The sequence below is a fragment of the Uloborus diversus genome, chromosome 6 (genome assembly GCF_026930045.1).
Source record: "Uloborus diversus isolate 005 chromosome 6, Udiv.v.3.1, whole genome shotgun sequence".
In the NCBI taxonomy this organism is placed as follows: Eukaryota; Metazoa; Arthropoda; class Arachnida; order Araneae; family Uloboridae; genus Uloborus; species Uloborus diversus.
In genome coordinates this window covers 133,945,046-133,967,365 of record NC_072736.1, presented here as the reverse complement: position 1 = coordinate 133,967,365, position 22,320 = coordinate 133,945,046, and the positions used below count along the sequence as shown (strand labels likewise).

Genomic DNA, 22,320 nt, shown 5'->3' with positions numbered 1-22,320 from the left:
ATTAATGTGAGAAAGCTATGTGAAATTTTTGAATGAAAAAAAGTAACTTAAATCTGGAAGTTTGTTGATTGTATTTTTAAGGGTCCATTTTGTATTGCTGCATACTTCTAGAGTTTTTTTAACTAGGTTTTCCCTTTTATATCTATCTTATTATTGCTTGAAATGTTCAAACCTTCTGTTTAAATTATCAGTGAGCAATAAAAAGTGTTTCATAAATTGTTGTCCCCTTTTTCAGTTTTATTTTAATTAAAATTTTTTTCTTAATGTTTCTTAGTTTGTCTTTAAAGTTGTTTATTTCTGCATTCAATATTATGCAACTTTATTGAATTTCCATTAAAATACATCTATTTTGCATGTATCATGTAGTGCTGTTATAAAATGAAGAATAATTGCATCTTGCATTTCTCTCTCAGTATAGTTTTTCTTTTCGTTAAGATATTTACGTATAGTGGAAACTCAAAAATCCCAACTAATTGTTTGGATTTATTGGTCGGCCTATATTTAAACTCTTAATATTAGCTCAATAGTGATCTAAAATGTTTTGCTTTAAGTTAAGTACCTGGATGACCGAGCCTTGCTCGGTTTTAAAAGAATTATTTTTTATCAACTCGTGTTTTTTTAAGGCTCAATACTTTTCCAAATATACTTGAAAAGCTTCACATTAACGAAAGATTAAGCACTCGACCTTCTTATAACACTAAAGTACCAAACAAAGAAGATTCTGAATGTAATTAAATCAGCATTTTGCTGTAAACTATCTGTTACATTTGTATCCACTATACAATTTTCTTGTCAGTAATTAAAATATTTTGACCTTGGAGCCAGTTTTGCTATGGTGAAATCTGTTTTTAACCGAATACTTCCAATCATACATGATGCGTTTCACGATTTTATCCCAATCGAGATTTTTTTTTTGAATATGTACTTTTAGTGTAGTTGGTCACTTTACGCCAGAAAATGCTACATACAGTATGATATCCATCAAAACTGATGATCCACAAACCATTTCAATAAATTATAACAACTGTCTTAACATAACATAAACAGTCTCAAGACATACGTTTCTTCGAAATAAAATTTAGATGCGTGATTTAAAAAACATGTTAAACTATTTGAAGTGTAAACAGAAAATAAATAAATAAAATAAAATAGGACGGTCAAGCAATAGTTTCACCTAAAAAAGAAAAAAGCCTTACATTGACTTACATAATGCTTTTGAATTTGTTTTCAGCCAAGTGTGTTTGAAATTAGCCAAACAGCCAAGCCTGGCAACCCTAAGCAAGTTTAAAATTTTGAAGCGAGAAGAGACAAATTTTCATTGTTATGGTTGCAAATCGTCTGCCTGATGCGTCAATTCACAGTTTACTTGAAGGCTTAACTTAATTAGACTTTATATTAAAAAACTGTTTTTTGTAAAAAATCGCGTTGATACAGAAAAAACACTGATGTAGATGAACTTAGAATGCAAAACTACAATTAAATCCAAAATTTCATCCAAATTGTTAGAGCCGTTTCCGAGATAAAAAATATAAATATATATACCCACAAGAATTGCTCGTTTAAAGATATAAGATAATAAAGCACTCTTGATAAGTTATGAATGCTTCATATGCAATCATCATTTAAAAAATTTTGGTCTACTCTTACCTTTGGAAATATAGCAGTTGATATCATTCAAATCAATCCTAAGCGATATCTTACTGTAACTTGTTGAGCTAATTCTTGATCGTAAGGAGGCTGAAAAAAAAAAAATTGCCTTCAAGATTGGATTTATGGCGACGGCCACCAAGGGCTACTTCAGAAGAAAATGTCTCAATGCAGATTGTTTCACATAACCCTACATAGGACTAGACTGCGCTGCATGAATCGTTGGTGCAACAGCACGTCATCAAGTCGATACTGTTCGTTATGTCAACAAAAGATTACCAATTTCAGTTCTGCACAAGAAGGTACAGAGTTGTATTATATGTTGTATTCAACTTTTTCTCAAACTAGCTGTCAGTAAAAAGCTTAGTTTTTGAATCATATGTATTGATTTTCCTTTTTGTTAAATCTAGTTTTATTTTTTCACTTCATAAGCTGCTTAGATTATCCAGAATTTCAGATCTCCAGGATTTAAATTTCTGATATTCTACTGTAGTTGATTTTTTGAAAGAACTTTTTTTTTCATGTTGTCGAATGTGAATATTTTCGCAGTTTAAAATTGAATCCCTTTTTTCATTTAAACTACGTAAAGTGTCTAAACGCAGATAAGAATTATTTAAAAAATCATATATGTGTACCCTGTTAAACTTGGTAAAGATAGCCTATTTATGCTTGTTTTTTTTTGTAGGGTGTATGGGTTCCTGAAGGTGAAAATGTAAAGATCCCTGTTGCTATTAAAGTACTGCGTGATGGTGCATGTCCAAACAAAAACAAAGAAATACTGGAGGTATGTGTGTTTTTGTAAAGTTTTACTTGCAAATTTCTTGCACATATTGTCGCCTGAGTACAACTAGGTAACTACAAAGCAGGAAGAAACAGAGTGCTTTACTTCTGTTTGAAATTTTTGTTCAAAAGAAGATAAATGCTTGTAATTAAATAGAATTTAGAATTGGTAGTTTAATAACATTTAATTCAAGTCTTCACTTTCCCTTAAATCATGAAAAAGCATTAATTTGTTTAGCTTTCTTCGAAGCAACATAAAAAAACCGAATTGTAATTACCTATTTGTAGCATATTTTACAAACGTAGTTTGCTTGAATGCATGTAGGAGAATTGAAGCTTTTAGAGGTAGATGTTAGAATACTCTGGTTGCAGTAAGGAGTAAAGTCAGAATCTCCCTCTGAAGAAAATTTAGGAAATTCCTTCCTACATACTCTTTTCAACCCAGAAAATCTTTGTTAGGAGTAAAATTTTATTAAGTTGAGCATTGATTAGCACGAGACTTATTAGAGTTCTCTCTCCACCTCTGCACAAATCAATTAATAACAATGTTGAGCTCATTTTAATTTTTCTTTTGAGTTCTTATCCTTCAAGCAAGTAATTTTTGCAGTAGTTTTTACTCATTTTTCTCTCACCCTAATAATGTTGATAAATTATCTTGTCACAATAACTATTGCATGTGTAAAACTGTAAAAGATTTGCATAAAGTAATAGCCATTTGTTTTGTTTCTTTTTTTACTCAGGAGGCCTATTTTATGGCAAGTGTTGATCATCCTAACCTCCTGAAACTTCTGGCTGTATGTATGGCTTCTCAGTTGATGCTAGTTACCCAGCTTATGCCTTTGGGATGTTTGCTTGATTATGTTCGTTCCAACAAAGACAAAATAGGATCCAAACCTCTTCTGAGCTGGTGTTCTCAGATTGCTCGGGTAAGCACATTTGACTCAATGAATAAAATTTTGAAAATGCGTGAAAAAAGGATGTAGAGGAAATTTCTAACACACATTAACTAAAACTTATTTATTACAGTAATAATACCACTTAATCAAAATTTTGACTTATAGAACTAAACGTATTTCTTAGCTATTACTAAATATCATCTGGGCTGTCATTAAATATTAGCTATTAGTTTACCATAACATTCACTGTTGTAGTTAGTCCTAAAAGTCATGGTTTGGCTCCATAATGATGAGTGTACATATTTTGCTTTTTACAAAATATGATATTGTAACATTTTGTTTGCCAGGCTGTGAGAATTCTAATTTTCTCAAATTTGTATAAGAACTATTACCATTTTAAACTATAATCCCCCCCCCTAGTATTCATACTTGTTTTGAAGAAACTATCATTGTTCTTTCACATTGTTTTTAGCACCTATACTAAATCAAGAAACATTCTATGAAGATTGAATTTCTTATTGGAGTGTTGGAGAAGTTGTGCTTGTGTGTTTGTGTTTATTTAATAAAGTAATAATAATGATCTTAGGAGCTTATCTTCAAATTCTAGAATTTGACTTAAATGATGTGTTTTTATTATACTTGCATGCATGATGATTTGTGTTATCAGAGGTTTGATAAATTGTCTTCACATTAGGGTATGGCTTACTTAGAAGAAGGACGCATGGTTCACAGAGATTTGGCTCTTAGAAATGTATTATGTAAGTCACTATTTTTCTCTATTTAATGTTAGAGTAAAATGAATGGTACAAATACAATTTTTATTTTCTGTGAAATTGTGAGAATGTCTTATTCTATTGTACTAATGCATTTTTAAAACATTTTAGTGCAAACACCTGGTTGTATAAAAATAACTGATTTTGGTCTTGCCAAGTTTTTGGACATAAATGAGGAAGAGTATAAAGCTGAAGGTGGAAAGGTAATTAGAATCTTTTTTAATGCATGATCTTCTATTTCCATTTTTAGTCATTCATTGAATTTTATTGGCCTAGCATATTAAGTAGAAGTAATTTCTCAACTGTAAAAAAAAAAAAAAATTCTATGACTTTGATTTGAGGTGTCAAATTGCCTGACATTTTTGTCAACATTATTTACTTTGGATCATCAATTGTTAATGAAAATGTTAATTTTTTTTGTTGTATTCATTTCAGTTTAAGTAAATATCATTAATTAGTTTTCATTACTGCCTGAAAAATTAAAACATGTATGAAATATTCTTTTTTTCTCCATACATTAAACATTGAGGGAAAAAGGGAGGTAAAAATGTAGGCAGTGATTCAGAAAATTTCTTGATGGAAAAGAAAAGGTTTTTGACAATACATTATAATCTTCCATAAAGTTTGTTTTTCTGTTATAAAATGCAGGTTTAGTTTCTTTTTTCAGTGAAATAATTTAGTGAATTTTTGTTAAAATATATTAGTTTTCATTCTCTTCTTGAAATCTTCCATGTAATTTAAATCTTTTCGAATCTTTTTTTGTAGATGCCTATTAAATGGCTTGCTCTAGAATGCATCCAGCACCGTGTGTTTACCCACAAAAGTGATGTTTGGGCATTTGGTAAGTTATTATCTATTGCAATAATTTCTTAAATATTTTATGATTGATATAGATTATTTTTAAATTGTAAGCATTTTAAATTCTACAATCTTTAAAATTCTTTTGTTCATTATGTAGGTGTAACTGTTTGGGAGCTACTTACTTACGGTGGAAGACCGTATGAAAATGTTCCTGCACGTGAAGTTCCAGATCTTTTAGAAAAAGGAGAAAGACTACCACAACCTGCAATCTGCACCATAGATGTGTACATGCTCATGATTAAATGTAAGTAATTTTAATTAATATTTGTTCAATAGATTTTTTTAAATGCAAACATAAATAACTTTTTTTCCAATAGCCTGTAGGATTTGTGGAATTAGTAACTTCACATTTCTATCACTTTAATAGTACATTTCTAGTTAAATCATTTTGTCAGAAAAGTCATTTAATTTAGATTTACGGGACAGTTGAAATATTTTTTACCTTAAAAAACCCATTCCCATAACATGTTCTCAATGCTTAAAAACCTCTCACAAACTAATACTTAGCAGATTTAAACAATTATTCTTAAAATTGAAGTAATTTTTCACAATTATTAGTAAAATTAAAGCAATCATTAGTTAAGCAATTTCAAGTAGTATAATTAATAAAAGAGAAAAACTTAGCTAAATAAGAGATAGGCTCAAATCCAATTTTACTTATAATCCCCTTACACTAGTAGTTCTAGTTTTTAAAACCTTTTTACCCGATCCTCTTTTAACAAAAGGACCAGAACCATGCTTTGGGTAAGACCTTCTTACCAGGAATTACATTGTAAGTACGTTGTGTCATCACATTAAGTTCTTCTGAAGTAAAACCCCTTTTCCTGAAATGAACCACTCCAACACCAGAAGCTAGATCAGCCCTTGGTGTGCTCAATCTTACTACATAAGATTTGAGTTGGGAAGATCTAATAAGATTTATTAGAATTATTTGAAATCATATGAAAAAATCACGTCTAATACCTAAACACTTTCTTGTAGGTTGGATGTTGGATGCTGAGTCTCGACCCAGTTTTAAAGAATTAGCTGAACAGTTCTCAAAAATGTCACGAGATCCTGGTCGTTTCCTAGTCGTTAAGGGTGATAAACTGCTCCAGCTTCCTTCATATACAGGGTATGATGTCAAAGATCTAATCAAGAGCATTGGCATGTCGGTTGATGTTCCAGGCGTGGTTATGGATGCAGAACAGTATCTTCATCCCAGCTTAGAAGATGATCAAAAAACAGAGACTGATTCTGTTGATAAAAGCAAAGTAAGGAAAGCTTTTTATAAATTACGATCTTCACTAAGTTTCTAAATGAAGAATAAGATACTTAAAGTAAATAGTCCTTATGTCATCACTAGTTCTTGGGCAGTGTAGTAACTTTCTCATGAACTGAAAACATTGTGTGAATTATGGAAAATGTGTACCAAAAATGGCTTATTTTCTGGCCACAGGCGATGAACTGAAGAACACAGCACAAAAATCTAAGGGTGTTACCACTTATGTGTTTTCCAACTACAGTTCATTCAAGGAGAAGGATAGTGGAAGTAAATAAAGCAAAATGACACTTGGCGATGCTGTTGTGAGTTTGGCACTGGGATGTAGAAAACAGCGCCAATCAGATATGAAAGAGGCAAGTGTTGGCGCCAAACAGCACAACTCTCTTTAATCCACTGTCACTTCTTCTCCAATGCAGTTACAACCTTTTAAAAAGGGTAGGGGGGGGGGAGGATTGTGTTCGTAAGCCTGTAAATTTCACTTGCTACTTCAAACATAATTGTTTCACCAATTTATCTAAAAATATAGAAAGACAACAAAATCATTAATGTTTTTTGGAAAATTCACCTAACCTTTAAGAACTGACGAGGAAATAGTTTACAGTGACTTTGTTTTTTAAATCAGTTACTATCAACTATATTATCAAACCATGTAAATAATTGAGTTTTTTGCATCTTGCATTATAAACAACTTTATTGCTCTTCCATAATAACTTATTTTGTAACTTTCACAGCCACCTCAAGATAACAGAAGCTCGCTGAGTATACCACCCAATAATTTTCAACAGCTGCCAGAGTTCATGCCTCATATGGCTCTTCCTAATAATTCCAATGTTTGGTACACTGGGGAAGTACATCCTGATCAGCTTTCTGCACCAAGATACTGTCCAGATCCTCTCAATGTGATTAATAAAGGTAAATGCGTTATTATTGCTCACATTCTTAGCTTTATAAACACAATAATATTCAAAATGTCCGTAAAAAAATTTTCAATAGTAATTTAAGTAATGCCAAACAACATATTTTGATGAAATTTCAATTACCATAAGAATGTATAATATTTTTTAGGTGATTATAACATATACTTAGAAAGATGTAATCTTCTGAGGGGGGGGGGGTCATAACTCCTTACATATATGTGAAGTACAACACCAAGATTAGCACTATGGCTTGAAAGTAATGGTTCTGGGGAGTTGAATCTGAAACCCCTCTTGCTGTGCCATATTTCACATGAAAAATGAACTGAAGCGAGTGCTTGAGATGTTTAAATCTTGGAATGTATGTCCAAATTTTCACTTAAAAAATACATAGGGCGCAATAAATTTATTATTTATTTGGAATACATATCTTTAAGGCTTTTATTTTAAAGTGAATTTCTTGGTTTAGACCAAATATGTTCTTGTAATTTAAAAATTTTTAAGTTTTCTGTTCTCATCTAATACTAAGCAGAATAATACTAGATAAATGTATTACTGTTTAAAAAAGTTTCTGAACACTGTTTGTAAGTAGATTGTTTTTACTTCCTTGCACAAAATACAAGAAGTATTGTATCCACTAATTCACCCAATTTATAATACCCAATTACGTGTTGGAACTTAATTAGTGTTTACACATTGAGATTTTCCCAAGTTGGCAATTATTTGTATAAGTTGCAGTTGGAATAGTACTTCTGTCATTTACAAATTTTTCAATTTTACTCCTAGTGCATGAAGGAAATATGACTTTTTTTTTCTTTTTAAATAGGTGAGATGTTTAAAATAGATCCTGGTGAGAAATATTTAAGCCAGACTCCTTCATTGCCAGTAGATGAAGAAGACTATTTAATGCCTGCATCCTGTTCAAGGGGTCCATCGGTTCGATACATGGACTTAATTGGGGACACTCCTCATTTACCTGGTGAGTGTCTTTCAAAGTAAAACAGTTTTAAAGATTAGCATAAGAATACATGTCTATTAATCTGTATTGGACTAGCTTATCTTGAAATAAAATTTTTAATTAAGTTTTTGTTCAAATTGTATCAAGTGAATTTTGAAAAAGCTGATCGGCATCACTCTAGAGAGGGAAAAATTCGGGGTTTAGAATGTAATGCAGAAGCGGATACTCAACATTGAAAAAAGTTGGACGTATGAGATTATAGAGATTTTGAAAATTAAAGCAGAGTTGTATTTGTTAAATTTGGAGGACATATAGGTATCCACGATATAATAGAGTCTACATGTGCCGAGGCATAGTATAAGGTTCTACTCTAATTTATTTTACTTTATATGTCTTCTATGATTCAAAGCATAACTTGGAACAAGGTTAATAATTCATTTGAAATAGCTTTTGATTTATAATTAATTTATTTTTGACTAGTGGCACTGCATAGCTTTGCCTGTAGTAGAAAACTAAAAGGTCTTTTGGCTTGCCCATGTTACGGTTCTACGTTATGATATTTTTGTAATTTACTCGTCCATCTTATGATAATTTTGCTCAGAAAAATGTTCTTAAAATTGGAGTAGAAAAAGAAGAAAATCGAGCTAGAAACTCTTCTTCTAGTGAGCTATGAATTCTACAAGTTTAATACCTTTACTTCAGGAAGGAGCTCTGTAACAAATTGCAAAAAATGTCTCCAGAGGCCCAAACTCGATTATTAGCATGCCAAAATGCAGTTGATTACGCATAATCTGCAATCTTGAGGAGTTTGGATTTTGAAAGAGGGGAAAATTTTATCTGTTTGCATTACCGCGTAAAACCGAAACTCATCCGCGTAAAATAAAATAAAGGTTTCAAATCTTAAACTGCGTATAATTGAAACCGCGTAAAATAAACCCGCGTAAAACGAGGGTCTATTGTAATGCCTAAAAGATAAAATAGACCAGTATATCTTTATCTTTACTGCCCTGCAGGAGAAGTTACTTTTTTTAGAATTTTTATTGCTACATTATGATGTCGATAATATGTTACTGTAAATCCATGCATACTTCTTTCCCACCTCCTTTGTCAATCCTTCCAGTGAGCTCTGAATTGTATGAGTTTAATACCTTTACTTCTGGAAAAAGCTCTGTAACAAATTGCAAAAAATGTCTCCAGTGGCCCAAGCTCACTCATTAGCACACCAAAAGGGAGTTTAATGCATGTTATCTGCAATCTTAAGAATTTTGATCTTGAGAAAAGGGAAAAATTTATTTGTTTGCAATGCCACATCCATGTGAATTCAAAACTCATCAGCGTAAAACAAAGATGTCAAATCGTTAACCACATATGATCAAATTCACGCAAAATGAGGGTCTACTGTATATGCCGAATGCCTGTATCCAGTTGCGGAATTGTTGTTAAGGGTCTGCAACGCAAATCGAAAATAGTCTGCAAGGTAAATGGACAATAAGATTAACCATAAAATCTAAACCCACCCCAAGAAATGCTTAAAATAAAGATGCTAATACAAGTACATACTACCCGTGGATTAAATCCCAGAAAAAGGGTTCAGATCTTCATTAGCTGAAGTATAAACTTTTTTTTCTTTAAAATTTTTAGATTTTTCCCTCTTTAACTGTGAAATAATCTGAAGACTTTCTCGGGAATCGTTGCAGCATTCCGTTGTTTCTGCCAACGGACGCCCATATAGTTTTTACAAAAAGAAATTTGAGATATTTATAAACATAAAAGTATAACATAATAAAAGTATTTTGAATATATCACTGTGGATAACTTTTAACAATCTTTTATTCTTTTCCAGAAACTGTTGATGTCAGGCCTCTAAGTTATTACCATTATATTCCTGACTTTATCCCTGTTCGACGACGTGCCATGGACAATTTAGAATATCACATGATGAATGACAACAGTGCCAATAACAATCTGCCGTTGCCTCCTTTTCAGAGACTATCGAGCAACGAGGAGGAAAGTGATTATGTAAGCACAAAAAGGGAACTTATTCCTCTGACGCATCACAGGAATGAAACAACTGTATAATATTTATAAGTTAGAAACTCAAACACACAAAATGAACTTCCTATTTTTGCTATCGGAGATTTCCAATGGAGAAAAAGATGTTTATCCGAAATGAAGCCTGAATGGCATTGAACGTGGCCTGAAAAGTGCGGCAAATGGAATTCAAAGTCAAGATGCCACTGAAAGCCAAATGCCATTTTGACTTCCTATGACTGCTGGAATACTGTGAAGTGGCGTATTGCCAAGATGGTGTGGTGCTGTTAGTCAATATTTGAAAAAAAAAAGCTGCTCAAACCTTATTTAGTGCATTTATTGAAAAACTGATTGCTTCTTGAATCCTGCAACTCAAGCTGTGGACCATCACTGAACATATCAAAAGTGGCCTGTGATGATGAAAATTGCAAAATAATTGAATCCGAGTTTATCTGCAATTCTCATTCGCTGCATAAAAACATTTCCAGTCACTGCCCTTGGATGGGGCATTCAGAACTAATGATTTGGTTATTCATCAGTGATATGCCACCATTTCTGCCAGATGTCTATATATTTTTCAGTTTCTTTTACTGTAAAAATTCAGCATAACCAAGATGATGGAAAAGAACTATTACGGTGCTTTCCGAAATATATTTTTGTAAATATTTTACAACATACGCAAATGCTTTTAGCATTCCAAGTAGAACGAAACAAGATTGAATATTTGTATATTCATTGGATGCCAAACCCTGTGCCTTGATTTAGTCGGACAGTGATATGCTGCATAAATTATTTATCTGTAGCACATTATTAAGGACTTCATGTTGCCTGATGGTTGGGATTTTAACCTCGCTTTGTGAAAAACTTTTTACTATGAAATATCATGCCAAGTGTGATGCAAATCACAAAATCTTAAACAAAAGTCAATATTTGATTCAACCCAACAGTACTTTACTATACCTTGTTTCTAACGTTAAAAAAAAATTTAATATCGGTTAAATACTCAACTATTTGTACTTTTCTGTTAAAGGTTCATTTGCCTCTTTTTAGTAATTTTAATTTATATCGCTACAGCAAACTTTAAATTATGTAGTTTGTGTAATTCAGCAACTTCAATTTCTAAATTTTGGGGTTGCCGACTACTAGTAGATAAAGTGAAATAATAACGTCAAATAGCACAATTTGCAGATTAATGCAGACACTTGTTTCAGCATTACAAGAAATGCCTTTTTCAATGCAAAAGGAATGAGTGTATGAATGAAAAGACATCCAACAAAACTTTTGATGTCTTTTCATCCATAAGCGCATTTCTTATGCATTGAAAAGGCGTTCCTTGTAATGCCAAAACACCTGTGCTATTTGACACTGTTGTTTCTTATTTTACTTTTTATGCACAAAGGTTAACTTACTCGATGTCGCCAATCATGTTCAGGAATGTTTCTATTGTCACCAAGGTAGAAAGTAAACAATTCGCCTAACCATGCCTTTAAGGGGAAATTACGTAATTTTTAGTAAAAAAGTTATCATTGTTTCGTACAAATATAGCATATAAAAAATATGGTTAGCAGAGATATATACAGTCAAACCTTGATATAAGGTCACTCGCTTATAATGTCACCCCTCATATAAGGTCACTTTTCTAAAGTCCCAGCTCCTTGAATGGGAATTCTATGTTATGTCTTATCGGATATATGGTCAAGCCTTAATACATCGATAGCTTATAAGGTCACTTTTGTCTGATTTCTTTAAATGATTTCAGTGCTTAATAGATTCACTTCTAAGAATTTTCTGCTATATACAATTCTTTTAAAAGTGAAAAGTCGTATTCCTATTAACGTAGCATGTAGTGCACTGATTGCAGTAGAAAGTGAGTACTTCGACCGTGACACTAAAATATAAAGCAATAACGAAGGCACTCAGAGTGTACAACATATCACACTTTTTTACCAGTCATGAGAAGTTTCCATTTTTTAGAAAACAATTAGAAACCATTGTACAACCTAATTTTTTGCATTTTTAAACAAATTATATTTTGAAAAGAATTAAAGTAAAAACATGTTTATTTATCAATAAATATATATGAATCGGTTATAAGGTAACCCCGCTTATAAGGTCAGTTTTTTGAAGTCCCAAGGGGTGATCTTATATCGAGGTCTGACTGTATTGCTTCTTGTGTTTCACTGCTTGGCTTAGTGTAAGGATTGTGGAAGCTGTGAAATTTGAGAAAGTTAGACAACCATAGAACTTAATGGTGGTAATTTTTAATATGTTGACATTTAACTGTTATTCATTTGTTGTTATTCTTGTTTGTAGCAAGCAAATATACAAAATTTTAAACCTCACATGTACTTGCTACAAGCTCTCGCACTAAACCATCAATGCCAAATTTTGTACAATTTAAAAATCTACTGAAGTTTTAGAATCCATATTATTTAAAAATTAGTATTTGTACATTTAAAAGAATGATTATTGCATTTATGTAGTAAATTGCTTGATGTTTTTCATGAGCTTTTGTTAATTTGTACATAAGTTGTTGATTCCTATTCAAGCATTGAAAAACATCAAGAAATTCACCGATTGAAACAAAATTCCGAGTAATCATAAACCCAATTTTTGTTTCACTTTCATCCTCCCCTGTTCAAATGCAGCTAAAATTTATTGAAAGTATTCAAATTAATTGAATGCAGAGGTGTTTGTAATAAATGATGTGATTTTTGCACTGGTTATGCTACACTACAGTTGCATCATTGTAATTGTGTACAAATTGTTTTGTTCTTTTCGATAATTATTTTTTTCGAAACATGTAATTAATATGGAGTAGCTAATTGGTAAGCTATTCAAAAATTTTAGTGCCATATGGCTGTGTTGCTTGTTAAAGTCTATGTGTATACGCTGTGGTAAAAGCTATCAGTCGTAGTTTTTTCCTGCATTCTAAGAACTAATGGCTGCATAAAAAATATTTATTGGTTTTAATCTACCAAACAAAATTTTAATCCTGTTAATTTTTAAAAACTTATCCTCGAAATCCCCTGTCCAATTCAATGTCTCAAGTTCTGTGAAACTTATTTCTTTTTTTTTTAAACCCCCCTCCCCTCCAAATGTAGTGAATTTAAAGTTATGAAACGTATTTGACATTCTAAATGTAGCATAGCATCAATTTTTTTTTTTTTTTGATAATTGCATGAAAAATATGCTGCATTAATTAATTTTGTAGTCTTTTGTAATTTCATATAATTTGACTGAAAAGTTTTTATCTTGAAAACGTTTGAAATTCGCAGTTTGCTCAGGGCCTGATTAAGCCAAAGTGACGCCCAGGTCCTGGTAAAATGTAATGCCCCTCTCACTCCACCGCCACATGCAGGTGGGGGAATCAGATAGTAATTTAATCTCTCCGTCCTTAAATTTGACGCTTGTCTTAAAATTTTGGCAGACTTTAAGACCTCATGTCCCGATAACGTGGCACGTGGGCAAGTGATTTTTGGGTCAAAAAAGAGTCTCTATATGCTTTTTCAAACGCCATTTAGTTCGACTTTTTTTCATTATCACACTATTAATATAGTTCCCTGGTCAGTTTTGAACAGAAAAAAAAAAACCTATAGGATTTTTAGGTTTAAGTTAATTTAAGAACAAGCTATATCGTGGTTTAAGAACGCACGCTGATAAATTATAATATGTGCAATTTATTGCGTCAATCACTGTGAGTTTTGTCATTAATACTGGGTTCATTAACTACTTGCTGTATCATGTTGTAAAACGTCCGTCAAAAGTGTTTGTCGTTTGTAGAGTTTATTTTTTAAAATTCTATCAAGGAAGATTTTATGTGACTTGTGAAAAAGCCTTTTAGCCAAGTATCATTTTTTTTCTTCTCTTATATATATATTTTTTAGAAAAAAGAATCTTGCCATTTTGTTTTTTACTCTTTTAGACTCCATATATTTCATATAAAATGATTGATTATTGCAAAAAGATAATCAGTTAATTGATATCAGTTTTAGTTTTAATGTACATTTAGTACGTTAATTAAAAATGATATTAAAATCGCATTTTAATCACTGAAATTTGAGAATTAAAATTTTCAATATTTACTCAGCATAATTCATCAACAAAAACTAATCATTTTTTTATGGCAAAGAAGTTGTTTAGTGATCACTGCAATCTTTAGGGGGAAAAAAAAACATAATTTCAAGATCTGTGATTTCTTAACTTAAAAACAATTTTCTTAAGAATTTTTTAAAATAAAATATTGGAAATTAATCAACGGGACATTCATTTCAAATTGAAGCTCAGACACACACATCGCATTAATGTGCAGTAAAATTATTTAACACTTCAGGTATTGTTTTTGCTGTAATATTTGAACAGCATTTAAATACCTGAATACAGAAATTAAGATTTTAAATTTAAAATATGAAACCGCCTGCTTAATGTGGACAAAAATTAGGAACATTTTAAGCTGTCTAAGAACTGCTGTTTTTTAAAACAAAGTATACTTTCTATTGTACAAAGTGTCTAAAAAATCTTTTTTTTTTTTAATGAGAAGTGTTTTAAATTATTAAAATAAGTGGACTTCGTTGGGGGGGGGGGGTAAAAATGACTATGCAGAGTGCTGAATTCAATAGTTAATGCAAGTTACTCAAAACAATTGGAGTATTTCATTCACACGTTTTGACATTTTACCACTGATAGTATTTTCCTTGCAGTTTGTTAGAAAATATTATTTTCATCATTTTAAGTTCTGGAAATGTTGGCATATTGATGTTTTTCGATATCAAAAATGAAAAGTGATTTTAATTCATCAAAACTGTACGATTGTGGCAATCTTTTGAAATGTGATACATTTTTACAATCAGGTTTTAAACTTGTGTGATTTTTTTCTTTTTCACATTTTTAATTCTGTACTTCACTTAATCAATAGAATTTTAGTTAATTTTAAACTGTTACTTGTTTTATATTATTGTGTTTTGTAAATTTAAAACTTTATACAATGTATACTTGTTCATATTTTTGGATGCATTTGAAGTTTTCTATCGCACTCGTTTTTGCCATGAGAATATTTTTAGAAACGTAGTTTTGTAAATTTTTGTACATTCCTTTTGCAAAGTCCAGTTTGGGCAAATTGTTCTATTTTTGTGACTATTTTAATTAAAGCTACAAGTAGTTGAACTGCGCAACAGAAATTTTTATGAAGTTTTGTACAAATTGTACGAACACATCATTTTGGATGTGTTAAGATCGAGTATTAATGTTGCAATAAATATTTTGTAAAAAAAAGGTTTTTGGTCTGTTCAATTAACGTCTAACCTTTCACTGAACTCTTTAAAATATTAATAAAAGTTGTTAAAAACAAATACTACATTAATTGCCCCCATTACATTAATAACCAATAACCCATTACACTACATTGGGGGAGGACGGGAGGAGAGGCGAGTAAATTTCAGAGGGTACTTCTAACGGATAAGAATCTTATAAATTACTTTCAAATAAAAAAAGAACCGACTTCAAAAAACAAAGAGGTACTAAAAAAAATAAAAATAATTGCTCATACTTACATACGATTTCCTACCCAAACGTATAAATCAAATTTATTTTAAATTCCAGTACAAAAATCAACTAAACTAAACACTGATTTTAATTACTATACGATGAACTATTTTAATACCTAACTAGTTATATACGGTCTCTTAATTTTTAATAACCATTTGAAGTCAGGGCCAGGCCCGGCTCTAGGGATAGGCGACCTAGGCAGCCGCCTAGCGGCAGATTTCAGGGGCGTCAAATTTCGAAATTGAAACTTTTTTTTTTTTTAAGTTTTTAATATCTGTTTCAGCGCCATAAGATACGCAGCTTTAATGTTAAAAAAAATAATAATTTATAGTTTGTACCAGTGTTTGAAGATGCAAAACATTCAGGGGTGCCCACAGGGGAGGGGGGGGGGGGGATTATGGCGCAAGTTGCGCCATCAAAATTTTTAGGGGGGATTTTCCCCCAGAAGTTTTGTTTTTCTTTAGAACATGAAATTTTTGATTTTTGGAAGGAAACAATATTTAAACTTATTCAACAAGAAAGAGATGCATAAATAATACTTTTTTTCACGCACTCTTTCCAAAATTTGATGACTGTGTCTCTTTTTCAATAAAGGGAACATCAGAGACGTTCACAGAGACAACATGGAGTTGGTCTCCGTTTCAATGCTGGATCAGATGATTTGCTTTCTTTTTAATTAATTATAAATTTTCTGGAAGTAGCACAATTCTGCATGATGAATACGTGTGACAGTGATGAGAGGGAGAGAGTTCAAAAATGACAAATAAAAAGTTTTCCCCTCTCCTTTAATTATTGTTTGTAATAATTCTGACCACTATGTTCTATTCTTTCATTGATTTGTTTGCACCTTGACAATCGTTAAGAACTAGTTTTGATGTTTGCGAATAACATATTTTTAATCCCTCCAATTAACAATTACTATATTTTCTTCATAAACTAGCTTAAGTTTAAGTAGAATTTTTCATTTCATTTTACTATCATCTTCTCTACCATTTTTAAACTAATTGTTTCAATTTATCATTAGGTGATTTTGATATTAAAACTTTCAGTGATGTTGGTTTTCGCTGATGGAAGCAGAACAGTCTGTTCTTAAGGTGTTTTAATTATTTTTCGTAAATCATTTTTACTTTCTTCTACATCCAATATGCATAGAAGGATATCTGATTCGTTAAAATTCTCGAGTTTGATTTTCGATGTGTGCTGAGTTTTCGAAAACTATTTGTCACAGAGTATCTGTGTATGATTAATCTTTTTTGGCTATGCAACTTCCATTTCGGAAAACTTCCAGGAGAGCGCCCCCATTGTAACGTCCGAATAACACACCTTCTTTATCATCAAGAGTCACCTAAAACTGCGTTTTCAGAACTGCAATTTTGAAACATTTATAGGAGAGAGCCCATGATTCCTCCCTCTGTCCTTAACGCAATCAAAAACAATCCAAAAATTGCATTGTTGGAGTAGCAATTTCGAAAACCTGAACGGGGAATGACACCGAAATTTACTTTCCACTAACATTATCAAGATCTATCAAAACTCCGTTTTTAAAGCTACAAGCTCGAAAATTTAAACGGAGCACCCATCTCCCTTCCCCCACTTTCGTCAACATCATTCTTAAATTTGATTTTCAGGGCTTCAATTTCGAGAAAATTCCGGGAAAGCTTCGGAAAACTCTTTTTCTAAACGTCACAAAGGTCGGCTACAATTGTAATTTTAGAGGATCAATTTCAGGAAACTGCCTGTCCCGTAACCATAGGTAGCCTAAAATGGCGTTTTTAAGACTTTAATTGTGAAAATTTTGCGGGGGAGAGCCCCCAAATCTCCCTTTTCCCTAACATTACCACAAATAGTATAAAACTGCGTTTAAGAAGTACAATTTTGAAAACTTATCGGAGGAGAGCCCCCGAACTCGTCCCCTCTCCCCAGGCACGTAGCTAGAACTTTGTTAAGGGGGGGGTCCAAGGTTTCACGAACTTCAAAAGAGGAGGCATGCTAAAGCAAAATTAGTAGCTCATATTTACGTTAAAAAATAAATCCAATTAAGACTAATTATCAAAATATGATAATTAACTAAAATTAATAAATAATTGAAATTGATAGAGCATTTATTAAAAAATTATTTAACAAAAATTTTACATTAAGTGGCAAAAAAATTATTGTCAGTTTATAAAATTAACATTAAACTAAAAGTTTTCCCATACTAAGTTTTCACACATGGATAGAAAAATTCCATCACATAAGCTTCCTCTGTTCTGATGCTTTGAGAATGAGTGATATAATTCCTATTAATAAAAAGTTCACAATAAAATAAAATCGGAAAACGAAAACTGTTCTATGGATTACTTGGAAAACGCAGGTAATAGTTTAATAAAATATTAAAGCTTTGTAATATATTTCAACAAATTATGTACAAGTCATTTTATTTGAAAAAAATAAAGAAATCTATATCTATCGAGTCGAATGTATAACTATGAATGCAATATAACGTAATTCCGCCACCCTGTCCGATTTGAACAAGATTTCTGACAAAATTCAACCACCCTCTCGACGAAAATATTAGCAAGGTTTCATTTAAAAAGCTTGAACTAGTTCTTTATTTATCTACTTTATAACATTCTTTTGATTATACGAAATTGAATGAAGTTTCTAATTTTATCCGTTTTCTAATTATCATTTCTAACCATCATTTAAAAACTTGAACAAACTACTAACTCTTTGATGGATGGAGACTTTCTTTGTTGCAATCATTAAAAAAAAAAAAAAAAAAAAAATGCGTATTGCCGTTTCTTTAAAATCGTTATTATTATTTTTTTGCAAAACGAATTGGTAAAATAAGCTATCTTAGGATCCGTTATGGTATTTTTTTTTTCTTTCTAATGGGGCTTCGTTAGAGGCTTTAGCCTTTTCGGACCTAGTGCGAACCACCGATATGGCATCTAGTCTTTCAAATGCTACTATTAAGGCGCGGATGTGACTGCACAGGAAATTTCGATGCCGAGTTTCCACCAGATGGAGACACTTGAGCTCTCTTCGGTGCGAAACTGCACTAGGGGTTTAATTTTGTGAAGCCAAACGAATACCTGAGAGATCTTTTACCTGTCGAGTAATGGAATGTATGGTGAATGAAATTAAGCATCTATGTATTTTTATTTTAACAACATTTTGGAAAAAATGCAAATGATTGCTTTTTATAAATGTTTTTTATAAGGTCATGAATGATTTAAACATTATTGGCGATTTTCCTCTGATGTTTTCAATTTGATGTTTCATTTAAAAGATCAAGAGGAGGCATCGCACCCACCTATCTCACCACCAAACACGAGTTCAGTTTATTCTGCCAATACAAAAAAAAACTTCTGTACAAATCAGTCTTTTTCAAATTAAAAATATAATTGTAAACAACTACAGGGAAAATGGCAATATACTCTATTATGAATTATCGTGTCAATATTTGATTATAACCTGGTTACTTTACTGTCTTTATTAGCAGTAAGCAAGTGTTCGACTCGAAAATTTCATGATTTGGAGTCAAACGTCAAATTTTGATCATTAAGGTAATCTTCGTCCCGTTTGCGATTGCGATAATACAGTAGCATTAAATTAGATACATTTCCAACAATATGTAATATGCATAAAGCTAGCCAATTTTTGAAATCAAAACTTATAGGTTTCTTATAGCCTCAGTTTGTAAATTTTTTGCTCAACAGTCATCTGATGTTCAAAAGCCTAAAGACAATCTTTTGTAAAAAAATCTTAGAATGATTGTGGTTAAAAATCCAGTAATGATTTAAATCTACCTTCCAAAATTCATCTAACAATAATAACACTTCTGATTCTTTCATTTTCAAATTGGTATAACTTCCATTCTAGGAGCGATTTTGTAATCATGTATTCTCGAAAGCATATCATATTTTATAACGTAGGTAATGACTTTTTTTTTCTTTCATGTGATGTTAGTAAAAGATATTCTATTGCAAGAAATAGCAAATAATTTTAACTTGAAGAAATTAAGAGTTAAAAAAAATCTAATATAGACGTGAAAAACACAAGAAAATGTACCTCGCATTGACCTTTTTTTAATTATATGCGCAGTAAATAGCAGAAACCTAGTAATTTTATAGTTAAATGCACATGTCCGTTTTTTGCTACGTTTAATGCTACCTTCGCAATTTACTAATGATGGATGTATAGACGCTTATTAAATAATTCCTCAGTAAAAAGGCGGTAAATACTAATCAGAAAATTTATTCCAATGAAACAAATACAAATATGCTTTTCTTGAAAAACGGAACAACATCGAAGAAAGATTTTTTTCTTCAGTTAAAAATGACTAGCTGCTCTTCTCTTGGGACCATAGACTCACATTTCAGTAAGATTTAAAAGTACGAATTTCTAATAATTACTTTTAAATTACATGTGTTAATATGGCCGAACTTGCAATTTCATAAACTGATTACAGTAAAATATTCAAGTAATTTTCAATTTCATTCTTCGCTTCATAAAATTTTGATACAGCGAAAAGTAATTTCGTTGCATCAACTTCAAATTTATTTATTCACTTATGTTCAAAAAAAAAAAAAAAAAAAAAAAAAAAACGAACTTTTCAGGATTAAAGTTTAAAAGTTGTAAGCTTCAGGGGAGATAAGCAATCTATTATTGTTAAAAATAAACTAAAAGTTTAAATAAGATTATTAATCAAAATATAAAATGAATCTGAAATAAATCATACCAAAAATATAAAGTTCAAAAATAAATTAATAATTAATATTTATTTTTTCTCATCCTCAATCACACGAAATGTGTAGAATTTTTTTTCCGATGCTGTCGGAACTTAGTTTTTAAATGGGAAAACATATCTTTACTAATAATAAAGCAGAAAGTCTCTCTGTCCGGAGGATGTCTGGATGTCTGGATGTCTCTAGGATGTCTGTGACGCGCATAGCGCCTAAACCGTTCGGCCGATTTTCATGAAATTTGGCACAAAGTTAGTATGTAGCATGGGGGTGTGCACCTCGAAGCGATTTTTCGAAAATTCGATGTGGTTCTTTTTCTATTCCAATTTTAAGAAAAAAAAACTATCATAAATTACGAAATTATCATAACGTGGAACCGTAACATGGGCACAATCCAATTGGCGAGATACGAAATTATCATAACGTGGAACTGTAACGTCGGTACAAGCCAATTGGCGAGAAAATTCACCATACATTATTTGTAAATATACAAGCGAACCAAAAGACCTTTAATTTTTCTATTACGGGCGAAGCCGTGCGGGTGCCACTAGTTAACACATAAATTGCTCGTATTGTTAAGAAAACTTTAAAAGGAAACACTACAACTTACCTAGTTTATGTACACTTAATTTTCTTCTGATTACAATTTTGTTCAAGATATGTTTCCTATAAGCGCGTGGTAGAAAAAAACTGTGTGTTAAAACAGAAAATAATAGGAATTTCAATTACTAATTCACCAGGGATGCACCTCACTCTGGCTGTCCTTCGTGCACCATGTGTCTAGGAAATCAAGTCCAAACGGGAAAAGAGTCAAAACGAAAAGAAGAAAGAAAGAAAATCACCCCAATGAGACTGGGGAATGTTTGTTTTCAATTACTTTGCCGATGGCAATTTGGTGGGCTGAGGGAGAGGGGCCGAATTTCAAGGTCACAACCCAGTTGGGTTGTATTGGAAATTCGTCGTTTTCGGACGGATTCTTCGCGACACAGGAAGAGACCGGCGGCAACTGGGAACCCGCAGTTATTTCACGAGGTTCTCGTGTTCTGAATTGACTCGGACGCGGGAAAATTGTCGGTAAATGGGAATATTTAAGGGGAAAATACCGGGTTTCATAAAATTACTCTCTTTGGAAAATTAATGTTGTCGTGAGGTGCAACAACCGAGAAAAAGCAGACAGTGGTCTTTCGGGAAGGGGGGGGTCCGGACCCCATGGACCCCCCCCTTGGCTACGTCCTTGCTCTCCCTGACACAACGGTAGACTATATACAATTGCATTTTTAAGGTTTCAATATAGAATAATTACCGGGAAAGGGCCACCGAACCTTTTATCCCCCAACATTTCAAAAATTGTCCGGGGGAGAAACCCCCAGATCCCCTAGTTAAGTGGCTATTATGTTTCCGTTTCAAGGTTCATACTGTATGTATTTAGTAATGACTCCATCCAAAACCAGAAAGTTGAATCCACTCTCTTAGTAATTACAGTCAACTCCCGGCTCCCGCTACAACGCGATTCGACTCACGCGAAATGGCTATAACGTGATTATTTCAATCTTACTAATATTATATATGCGAAAGTTTGTCTGTATGGATGTATGGATGGATGTTTGTTACTCTTTCACGCAAAAACTACTGAACGGATTTTGATGAAACTTTACAATAATATAGCTTATGCATCAGAATAACACATAGGGTAGTTTTCGTCCCGTTATGGGGGGCAAAACCCCCTTAGGGGGGCAATAAAATACAATTTTTGTATAAATTCTCTAATATTGGGATGAAAAAATACTTGCACATATTTACATTATATGTCCATCGAAAGCTCTGATTTTTCTGCTGAAGATGGCACCTGTTCGAAATTTCTAAGTAGAATAAAAAACGAGTTATGAGCTTTTTAGATCCATGTTCGAAGGCTTTCCTCAACT

General features: G+C 32.0%; 1 protein-coding gene across 1 annotated transcript in view; it reads left to right on the top strand.

The window, feature by feature from the left end:
- Positions 1-14,653, top strand: part of LOC129224607 (epidermal growth factor receptor-like) — a gene marked incomplete in the record, with an annotated part of 69,529 nt that extends 54,876 nt beyond the window's left edge. The window contains 10 exon segments of the mRNA XM_054859092.1: positions 2,333-2,431; positions 3,168-3,353; positions 4,018-4,081; positions 4,208-4,299; positions 4,862-4,937; positions 5,055-5,201; positions 5,939-6,210; positions 6,953-7,133; positions 7,962-8,114; positions 9,937-14,653. Of these exon segments, the coding sequence (XP_054715067.1) occupies positions 2,333-2,431; positions 3,168-3,353; positions 4,018-4,081; positions 4,208-4,299; positions 4,862-4,937; positions 5,055-5,201; positions 5,939-6,210; positions 6,953-7,133; positions 7,962-8,114; positions 9,937-10,172 (1,506 nt within the window).
- Between the last annotated feature and the right edge of the window lie 7,667 nt (positions 14,654-22,320).